The 8674-nt window shown below is 48.4% G+C and overlaps 1 protein-coding gene across 1 annotated transcript in view; it reads right to left on the bottom strand.

The window, feature by feature from the left end:
* The window catches only part of Cep68 (centrosomal protein 68), a 21366-nt gene that overhangs the window by 5915 nt on the left and 6777 nt on the right, over nt 1–8674 (bottom strand). Inside the window, exons 2-5 of the mRNA XM_021210973.2 lie at nt 6958–7310; nt 4177–5598; nt 3429–3551; nt 1103–1199 (exon numbers count right to left, since the gene is read on the bottom strand). Of these exons, the coding sequence (XP_021066632.1) occupies nt 1103–1199; nt 3429–3551; nt 4177–5598; nt 6958–7269 (1954 nt within the window). The 5' untranslated portion in view covers nt 7270–7310. The remainder of the gene's footprint in view (nt 1–1102; nt 1200–3428; nt 3552–4176; nt 5599–6957; nt 7311–8674) is intronic.

Here is an 8674-nt window from a genome sequence, read left to right as displayed (position 1 = left end):
AAAAAAAAAAAAAAAAGACTGGAGAGATGGTTAAGTACACTTACTGCTCTTGGGGAATACCCAACTTTGGCTCCTAACACCTACCTGGAGACTCACAACTACCCTTTAACTACAATTGCAGAGGATCTAACACCTTCTGATCTCCACATGTTCTTGCATGCGTGTGGTATACATACACACTCAGGAGTACACACACACATTTGAAAACAAAACACCTCAAACAAATATAGACAGACATGCATGGTGCTAGAGTGTCTCAGTGATTAGTACAACAGAGTTCTTCCAGAGGACCTGAGTTCACTGCATTGTACTGCTAACATCCCATGGTAGCTCTAGGGGATTTGATGTGCTGGCCTCCAAGGGGACCTGTACTTAAGCACATACCTTTACAGAGATACATCCATACTTAAAAATAAAATCTTTAAAGCGGGGGGGGGGGGGGCACTGGGCATGGTGGCATAGCCTCTAATCCAAGCACTTGGGACGCAGAGGAAGGTGGATCTCTGTGAGTTCAAGGCTAGCTTGGTGGGTTCCAAGATAGGTAGGGCTATTATATAGTGAGACCCTGTCTCAAAACAAACAAAAGACATTATAGGGCCAGCACAGTATGTCTTAAAGGTGTTGCTGCCAAGTCTAATGACTTGACTTTGACCTCTGGAACCCACATAATACACAGGAATTCAAATAAACACACACAACAAGGCTACCAGGAGCTAGGAGACTCTGTCTCACACAATCAGACTGCAGCCATGGTGGCTCAAGCCTGTAATCCTGGGACTCAAGGCAGAGGCAGGAATCCTTAAGAGTCAAGGTTGGTGAGTTCTTGTCTACCCAAGCAATAAGAAAACAACTACTAGTGTTAATGTCATCTGATTAAAAGATGGATCAATGATGTAGATACTTCAGAAGCGGGTGTTAAAAAAGGCTAACAAATCTATGAAAAATACTCAGTATTATTAATAATGTGGAAAAGGCTTTAATGATTCATAATCTTCACTTAAAATGGCTAATAAAATGGTGGTGGTGGTGATGAGGATGTCATAGATAAGTAAATTTTGTGTATTTAAACACAAACAAGCAAAAGCTGTTCTTGGTTACCCACCTGGGGTGTTATCCAACAGGCACTGAAGAAGAATCTCTCCCTTCTCCAAGACGCTCTCTGTCAGGGACTGATGTTCGTCTACATCTTTCTTAAATTGCTTAAGACATTAGGAAAACAAAGTTTTAATACTATTGCCTGTAGAAATCATCTAAGATGAACACTGTACCATTGGGTTACACTAGACCTAACATGGAAGACAGGTGACATGCGTTCAAGAATCCCTCAGTGGTCTAGTCTACTGTCAGCTTCTTTGAGCCTATAGAATACATTGTTTTTGTTTTGTTTTTTGAGACAAGGTCTTGATTTAGCACAGGCTGGTCTTTAGAGATGCTCTTTCCCTAGTGGTAGAATTATAAACCTGCACAGTCAAGCCTAGTTCAATAGAAGATTTTCCCCAGAAGAGGCTGTCTTGAACAGATGATTCCACTTTGTATCCTACTTGATGGTGTTGTTAGAGAAATGGGTTGACAAGATAAACCACACCCTTAAAGTGAACAGGGTAGGTAAGAACTACAGCAGCAGTTTGCCATGACACTGACCATGCAGAGCTGGGACCTCTCTCTTCCCCTCTGTTCACCTCCATGCAACAGCTTCGCATCAGAGCAGCTATTTTCTGAAGAGCTCATCCCAAGCAAGTTTCTTCTCCCAGCTACAAGGCCTTGATGATTCTTATTTTCTTTAAAGATAGGGTCTCATTGTGCAGTGCAGGCTATCCTTGAACTCACTGTGTAGACTGGGCTGGCCACAAACTCAGAGCTATGCTTGCCTGTTTGCTGGGTGCTGAGATTAAAGGCAAGGGCCACCACTGTCAGCTATGCCATTTTTTTTTTTTCCAAATCTTTCTTTAGCCACTAAGAACTGTATAGAACTGAACCCATGCCATGGATCAGACATCACTGGCTAGTATTTTGAAAGTGTTCATTTTATTCTTGGATCTGTTTTCCTGTCTTTTACTCTCCCGTGCTTAGCGGTTTAGAGGCTGCCTTGTCCCTGCTGCATTAAGATGAAGTTCCAGGCTAGGAGGGGAGAGTCCGACTGCAGCTAAAATCTGAGCACACGTAAGGCCGAGCACTCAGAGTCGTGCAGCATTCTGAGAAAGTGTCTGTAGAGCACTTTCACTGACACAGCTGTGTACATAGAGGCCTAAGCTGGACCAATATGCACGGGTGACTCCTGGCTCAGATCCTAGCTACCTACAATGCAAGTAAAGCTAAGTCACAGAGGGTGTTATGAGGGCTAAAACGGAGAATGTTATGTCTATCTGACTTGTTCAGCTAGGCCAGGAAACACTACTAAGTCAGATAGAGCGATTCCTCTCCCTGGGACTCCCCGGGTGGACACTCCACGCACACAGGCAGTGTGTTTGAACGGAGAGAACTTCAGACTCAGCCTTGCTCAAGTTTCTCTCTATCTCTACACTATATCTAACAGCATTCTACCACAGTGGAACAGCTGGCTAGCCCAGGCTAGATTTTAGTTGATTCCAAGACAGAAAACAAAGGCCCTCCTCTCCAGATGAGGTGTGGTCCCCATGATGCTGAGTCAGAGCCTGGTAGTAAATCTTACCCTCTCCTGCTTCAAGAAGTGTTAGGTTATATAGATCTGTGTTCCTCCCTTCCCATCCAGACTAGCAGCAGGCCTGGGCTATAAACACTACCCACCAACATGTGATCAAAGTCGGCCAAGGTTAACTGTGGTAGCAGTTACTGACTTACCTCAAATTCAAAACACTTTAAATCTAGTATCAAGTTAACTGAAATTCACAGGGGTAAAATAACACACCTTAGTAACAAAACGGCAGAAATAAAACCCAAAGTCCCAAACACAGGCACAAACTGATGTCAAATTTTGGGGTAAAACTGGTATAAATCTGTCCTATCACATCATCTTGCCTGTGCCTGGATCCAGTAGTTTCAGCTCAACTCCATAAACACCAATATAGTCCAAAAGAACTTTCGGTGAGGCTGATATGTTTGTTCTGTGTCTGCACTGCCTGGTGTGGTGGCCACTGCATAGCTGTGGTGCATGTGTCTTAACTAATTGTCATACTTGATTAGTGTCTGTAAATCAAAGCCCAGAATTCTAGCCCTGAGGTCTGCCAGAATCCCACGCAAACTCCTCTAAAGCATTCTGGTTCCAATGTATGTAATTACCTCACTTAGCATATTTTATAGTGTTCAACACTGAGAATTTGAAAAGGACATCTTAATTCATCAGATAAAATAGTCAACTGAGCTACAGTAAGATTCCAGTTCCTTGAGACTTTATTTTGTAAAAGTGACTTAACTCCCTCCCCCGAGGATAAACAAGCCAGGACTACTATTACCCTGTAAAGCTGCAGAGAAGACTTGAGACCTGTAAGGCTGGCCCTGGGTGGAGCACTGAGGTCAGCAACATCTGTGACATTATACAACCAGCAGATCAGCTCTTCCAGCTGACAGCAAAATGTCTGTGGAGACAAGAACAATTGGTGGGCTGGACTGGGCTCAGTGATGAAGTCTGCCTACTTCAGGCATGTTCAGGGCTCAGTACAACAAAAGAAGTCTACATGGTACAACTGACTGAGTTGCTATTTAACTTGTCCGAAGGCTAAAAACACCAGCATTTTGGCATACAAATTTTCTAGAGTTTTCTTTCAGATGGTCATTTGTCTCCAACTCTATCTCAAGACTCCAGATTTTCCTCTGCCAGGATAATGTATGCCATAATTGGTTGTGGTCAGGCAGATGTGATATCAGAACCAGGCTCAGAATGCACATCCCTGAAGGTGAGAATGGAACTTAAGGACCAAGGGCTGTTACCGACGACTAAACTTTCTATGCAGAAAAGCGGATGCAGGATGAGTGAGTAAATTACAGCTACCTGAGCTACAGGGAAAACTGGATCAACTTCTACCAAAGCACACGGAACACGGCTGCTACACGTTACCTGGTTTCTCTGCCATTTTCTTGCAATCATTAAAGGAGAATGATACCTATACTTTGGGATCATATATGTTGAGGGTGCTGAGACATGCTGTTGGTGGGTTGGGGAAAAATCACTTCTTCCAGAAGCTTCTCCGTGAACATCTTTACCTGCACACATTGCACTAGAGAAGCTTTCTCTTGCTCGTCTGTTTTCCTGGGAAGCTTCTCTCCAGCCACTAGCTCGGAGAACAGCTGCCTATCCGTCATAGCTTTTGAGGAGGGGTGAGTTTTCAGTTGTTTTGAAGAGTCCCCGAGGGTCTGGAGAGAATGCCTGAAGCAGGGGTTCTGGCCCACAGGCCCTTGAAAGGAAGAACCAGAAGGATGCTGCCTGTGGCTGGAGTCCAATGTGGGGGACGCTGGCTCATCACTGTCTGAGACAGCAGCCCCAGTGGGTAGGTTCACAAAGGTGGGCCTGGCACCTGAGTAGGACACCAAACTAGAGACCTGAGTCAGCCTTGTGGGCAGAGCAAGGTACTCCTCGTCACTTCCCACCTCCTCTTCTGATGGCCATTCAGGCTTCACACAGGCCGGACAGCCAACATGCTGCCTGCCTTTCTTCTGTCTAGGAAGGGGTGGCTCTTTCTCCTTCGTCTTCAGCTGAGGAGAGCCCATACGGAGGTTCTTGCCTATAGGGAGACAATCCTCTGCTGTGCCCCTCAGAGCTGCCTCTCTGCTCTCCCAAGAAGCATCTTCAGTGCCTGGGGCTCTAGGGGTCGATGCAAGCTGGTTCCAGGATGACAAGCTTGTGCCACCGTGTTTGGGCCAACGCTTAAGACATGGCTCTCTGGCTCCAGAAAACGGCAGAGTAGGCACTTCTGATGAGCAAGTGTGGGGGACATTAGGGGGTGACTGGAGAGTACTTGCTGGGGAGACAGAGAAACTGTCCAGATCTACCCCCGAGTCCTGCATAACAGGGTCAGCCAGCACATGACTTTCAGGTTGCTTTGGGAGCTGAGGCCCAGGCCTCAGTGGGTAAGTGTAGTCAAGCAGATCTTCATACTCTTTATTTGGGTTCCAGAGTGAGGAGTGGCGGTTAGGGGAAGGAGGCAGAGAATTTGGCAGCACACAGGCCCAGTATTCTGCCTGAAAGGAGAGGTGTCTCTTACCCAGGCTTGTAGCGTCACTGCCAGAGGTCACAGGCTGTGCTGACCCCTGGAGCCGAGGCCCTGCCCCCACCACAGAGTGGGTTGCCTGGGGTACAGTCGACTCGGGAGAGGAGACATTGGCAAAAGAGCCACTCTGAGGTTCTGCCTCCTCTTGGTGACCCTGGAGACTGCTGCCCACCGAGGAGGCAGAGAAGCTTCTGCTAGAGAGCTGAGGAGCGCCCGGGCTCACCGTGGCCTTCCACTGTTGCAGGAGAGGGAGACCTGAGGTGTGTGGTTGCTGGCTGAGGCCCAACACCTGAGATGGAGCGAGTGTGGCCTGGAAGTCTTCACTGTCAGCCTCCTGTCCTGAGCAAACAGTTATAGTTCCACAGACTTGAAGAGCTGGAAGTAGGTCCTGGGGGGCAGGAAGCTGGTCTTCCTCCATCTGCAATAACAAGGGGAAAGGGCACTGTGATGAAACTAAGCAGACTTCTTCTTCTATAGGACAGTTTTCTTCACAAGCTTGAGGGAGGGGAGCAGGGAAGATGAACAATGAAAGCAAAGTTGGTCTAAGGATCCTACGGTTAAACCAACTGCTTATTATACCAAGAAAAGGAAAAAACAAGAAAGGAAGGTGAAAAGACAGATTTGCTGCGTGCGCAGAAGTATTCAGGGAGATTTCAGGGTGCCCGCAGCTAGTGGTTAGGACAGACTCATCCTATTTCGGGAAATCTCCTGCAACGAAGCCCTAACCATCTCTTCCAAAGTTACTTAGTCAAAGGCAGTTCTGCATGCAGAAGCTGGAAATCAATGCCGCCTCTTTGACTATGGGTTGTGGCAAGTGAAATGATCTCTCCAGCACCATTAACCACACTGGCAGAAGGAAGTGGGCCACGAGGGGAGGCTCAGACCTATCTGCTACTGGTTCTTTGCTGTCAGTATGGACCTGTGACAAGAAAATTCGTGGGGGTAGGGTGGGTGTACCCTGTTCAGTCCATGCACCAGTATACTCTGGCAAAATCAGTCCCTCTTCCCTCTGGACTTTTCATCTTCAGTGAGTAACTCACCACAGAAGGAGACAGGGTCACTAACATGAGGCCTGAGGACCAGACTGACCTGATGTTAATGCACTGTTTCCACCACCTTTGGTAAGGACCCCAGGTACTATTCTCTCCAGTTGTGCTTAGAGCCTTCTCACAGGACGGGGTTCCAAAGACAGCCAACAGCCACAAAGCTCAAATCAAAGCTGTTCCTGGGCTGAGGTAGGCTGAATATAATAGGTTGCCAGAGCCAGGAGGAGCAGATCTCTCTCCCACTACAAGGGCTTAAAAGATCCAGAGCCTTGCACTGGCCTTAGAACATGGGGGATTCCCTGCCCTGTCCTCCAGTCATGGAGAGCAGAGACAGCTGCCCAGGAACGGAGCTTCAGGTTCTGAGCAGTCCATGAGGATTTGGTCTGGGAACCCACAGGCCTCTACCAAGTCTTCCAAGGGTCCCCTAGGAGCTCTCAGATCACTAAGTCAGAATCAGGAAGTGGGGGGGTCCCTTGTTGAGAGACCCTTGACCCTAGTCTTCTGGGCAGTAGGTTCCTAATGAACTTGTCACTGTCCTTAAGAGGTCTTCAGTGACTCTCTGGGAACAGAGATAACCACACAGGACCCTCTGACAACTTCAAGGTTCAGCTCTCCAAGAGAACCTGTAAAACAACTCATACCTGGATCACACAGCTCCCACCTTACAGTGACGGGGACAGGTTAACAGTCAAGGAAATGGACACCCCCACCTCAGCTCCCACCATACTTACTTGGTTGCCCATAGAGTGCAAAACCTCTCCAGTGCCCACACTGGCAGAAGGAAGCAGGCCACTGAGGGGAGGCTTAGGCCTATCTGCTACTGGTTCTTTGCTGACAGTATGGACCTGTGACAAGAAAACTCCAGAGATGCAGCCAGGGTCAGCTTCAGCCCTCCACAGTGGCCCTCCCTCGACATCCAGATGCAGGGGCTGATCTGGTTCAAGCCCTGGGGGCAGCAGCTTCCCCGAGTTCCACCTGCCACAGGCTGGGGCCTTTGTACTGACAGACATTTCTGCCTCAGCCTCAGCTTCACTCAGGGCCATTGAGCCTCCCCTGTCAGGTTCCCTCTGAAGTCTTCAGGAACCTATAAAACCAGAGAAGAAAAGAGAAAAATAGATTTTCTTGAGGTGTGCATCAAAATCTTGATTTTAAGTGAAGACACACTTTTCTGGCCAAAGGGACAGTGGCCATTTCCATGGCTAAGTACCAAGGTCTGGCTCTTCCTCAGCCCCAGATGCTTTCAAAGGGAATGCCCAAGTATGACTTTGTCCTCTGTAGTTGTGGTACTGTCTCCCAAGAGTCAGGACAGGTGTAACCAAGCAAAAGACTTGGGCAGCTTGTGCTGCAAAAAAAAAACCCAAGGCAACAGAAGAAAAAACAAATAGTGTAAACCAGCTGATCTGGGAGGAAGCCCCACATCCCAAGGCCTTCTTCCTTGCCTGGAAGCTGAGGGAAAGGAAGCAGACAAAGAAGGTACATGCAGCTAATGGGCAGCTTCTCACGAGTGGGGTATGACTAAGACCCTGATGACCCTAGCTGCCCTGAGATGCTTTGGAGTTCTGCACAGGGAGTTAAGGGTAAGGCCTTCCTTCAGTGTGCAGCTCCATAGATGCAGTTCAGGAAAAGGCTTGGGCCCTGTGTGTGTCATCAATTCTCTACCTCAACCTCATTAAGATGTCCAGCTGGTCTTTGCCAGGCACAGCCCCCATAGTGGTTCTCTTCAGCCAATGGCTTGCTGCTTAGCAGCCCGAGTCTGGGTCTGTCCTTTCTCTCGCAGAGGATAGCAAGTTCAGGTATGCCTACACCTTCACTGGGCTCGGGAGGATGCTTCTAACTATTCTTGGTGGGAGGAGACAACCAGACTATGGACCGGATGGGGATTCTCATTCACTGACCAGAAACAGATCAGCACCCCTTCTCAGGCTGCTGTGGTATATGCTGACCTTGGCAGCCCCAGGAAGCCATAGAAAGCTGGGTGATAACGAGGTGAGTTCATGTGAGAAAGCAGAACAAGGAAGGCAGACTGGTGAGGGAGGAGCTGGGGGAAGAATCAGCGGGATCTACAGACCAGGAGCTCCAGACAGAAACCAGGTTGGCCTAAACAGGCTAGCCAGTGCTCCTACTGGCACTGGTGGGCCGACAGGAGGGGATCTAGCCTGAAGGGCATGGAAGTGGGTACAAGGCAACAGTGCGCACCGAATGTGTGCAGTCACCTGCACAGGGACTAACTCAAGACTAAGACCTGGACAGGAACAGCCTCATTTTCCTCAGAGACTAGAAGCTGACAAGGCAGGCAGAAGTGGCCTCCTCAGGCTCATACTGTTTGGCTTTCACACTAGGAAATGCAACTCGGGCTGGTGAGATGGCTCAGTGGGTAAGAGCACCCGACTGCTCTTCCAAAGGTCCGGAGTTCAAATCCCAGCAACCACATGATGGCTCACAACCATC

The sequence above is a fragment of the Mus pahari genome, chromosome 13, assembly GCF_900095145.1.
Source record: "Mus pahari chromosome 13, PAHARI_EIJ_v1.1, whole genome shotgun sequence".
Taxonomy (NCBI): Eukaryota; Metazoa; Chordata; class Mammalia; order Rodentia; family Muridae; genus Mus; species Mus pahari.
Note: the sequence above shows the minus strand (reverse complement) of the source record. Positions and strands in the feature narration are given on the sequence as shown.